General features: G+C 58.2%; 1 protein-coding gene across 1 annotated transcript in view; it reads left to right on the top strand.

The window, feature by feature from the left end:
- Positions 1-510: 510 nt before the first annotated feature.
- The window catches only part of GUITHDRAFT_114849 (hypothetical protein), a gene marked incomplete at both ends in the record, with an annotated part of 2,025 nt that continues 690 nt past the window's right edge, over positions 511-1,845 (top strand). Inside the window, one exon of the mRNA XM_005825892.1 lies at positions 511-1,267. Within this exon, the coding sequence (XP_005825949.1) occupies positions 511-1,267 (757 nt within the window). The remainder of the gene's footprint in view (positions 1,268-1,845) is intronic.

Here is a 1,845-nt window from a genome sequence, read left to right as displayed (position 1 = left end):
CCCTCCCTCCCTCCCTCTTCTTCTTCTTCTTCCATGTTCGGTTGCAGTGGTACGCCCTGTGCGGAATACAAAAATAAACCACATCAAGACGCAGACAACAACGAGCTCTTGTCTTCTTCCTCCTCCTCCTCCTCCCCTCCCCCTCGAGCCTCTCATCCTCTCCTCTTCACCCTCTTCCCTCTCCCTTCCCTCTCTCCATCCCTCCCCCAGTCGCCTCTCCCTCCCCCGTTCCCTCCCCCTCGTCATATTACTGGGCGACAAAAAAACTGCCAGGTGACAGGAAGGGCCAAAAGGGAAGGGGGGCAGGGGAGGAGAGGAGGAGGAGCGAGGGAGCGAGGGAGGGAGAGAGAGGGAGAGGGAGAGGGAGAGGGAGAGGGAGAGGGAGAGGGAGAGGGGGGGAGGGAGGAAGTGAGAGGAGAGAGGGAGGGGGAGGGAGAGAGAGGAGGGTGGGAGAGGGAGAGGGAGGGAGGACACACGAAGAGGAACAAGTGGTGCAAGGAGCAAGGAAGCATGTCAGTGCCAATTCTTCCATTCCAAGTCTGCTGGAGAGGGGACGGGAAAGTCCAGCATGAAGAGTTTGAGAGGAGGGAGGACGCCATCGCCTTCTACGAGAGCGTTCCCTCCTGCACAGCCAAGAGGCTGACGGAGGAGGGAGTCGAGGTCTGCTTGGAGTGCGGAGGAGGACGGTGGGAGGAGGATTGGACCCCTGACCACCCCAGCTCCTACATCTCACTCAGAGCTTTTCTCACAGAGGAGGAGATGAACGTCCTGGGCGACCTAGCTCGCCGAGCACGGGTGAAGTTTGACAGGAGCATGGGGATCGGGGCCCACGGCAGGTCTCTCCGCTGCGAGAGGACGCTCGTTCCTCTGTGCCTGGTGAACCCGAGCACGCCCGACAAGCGGTACGTCATCCTCCACGAGCTCATGCACCATCAGCTCGACGACCTCGGCTGCCCCTGCCTCTCCTGCCCGCTGCTTCACATTGACGAGCGAGGGAGGAGGAGGATAGGAGATGCTCCGATACCCGATGGCTGCTGGCTTGAAATGATCGACAACAAAGTAGACCCTACGTTCCTCCCTAACACAGTCCAGATAGTCTGGGAGCTCATTCAGCACTCTCGCTTCAACCCCTTCCTGGACAAGAACTTCAGCTCGAGAGCCCACACGGCACGGGACAAGTCGCTCAAGGAGCTTCTGAGAGGAGACGCGCTGCTGTCCTACTGCAACCCAAAGACAGATCCCCATCCTGTCCGACGGGTCATGATGGGTTCGTTTCTTGAGCCCTTCCCTCATTCCTTCCTGCCTCCTCCTCCTCCATCACCACCACCTGTTGCATCATCACCTCCCTATACGCGCCTACCATGTATCTGTTCAATGTCTCTTCCCCACTACCAACACGTTTCCTTCCCTCCTCTCCTCTCCTCTCCTCTCCGCATATCTTGCGATGGAGAGCATGCTGTCTGTATATGTGCGGAACACCTGTGCCTGTGGAGCACGTCACAGAGAGTCTTGGTGAGGAGGTACGGGCCCGATGACGACTTGGGGTGCATTCAAGCTCGTATCCTTCTCTCCCTCTCTGCGAGAAACGTCCCCGCTGAAACATGTTGAAAGCTCGTTGGTCCTCATTGCCTGGAGCTCGCTCCATATCACACTCAACCAAACGGACTCGTCGCTGACGACCCTCGTCACCGTCTGTTTGCTTCTCTCTGACATTCGAGTCGCTAGCTTCAGTGGCTCGGGCGAACACGTCCTAACAGGAGGAATGGACGACACGGGGTGTGTGTGGGCGATCACAAGGTCTGAGCATGTTCGACATGTTCTTGCTTTTCTCTCACTCATCGCAGG

Source organism: Guillardia theta, assembly GCF_000315625.1.
Source record: "Guillardia theta CCMP2712 unplaced genomic scaffold GUITHscaffold_79, whole genome shotgun sequence".
Lineage (NCBI taxonomy): Eukaryota > Cryptophyceae > Pyrenomonadales > Geminigeraceae > Guillardia > Guillardia theta.
This window is presented reverse-complemented; position numbering and strand designations above follow the sequence as displayed.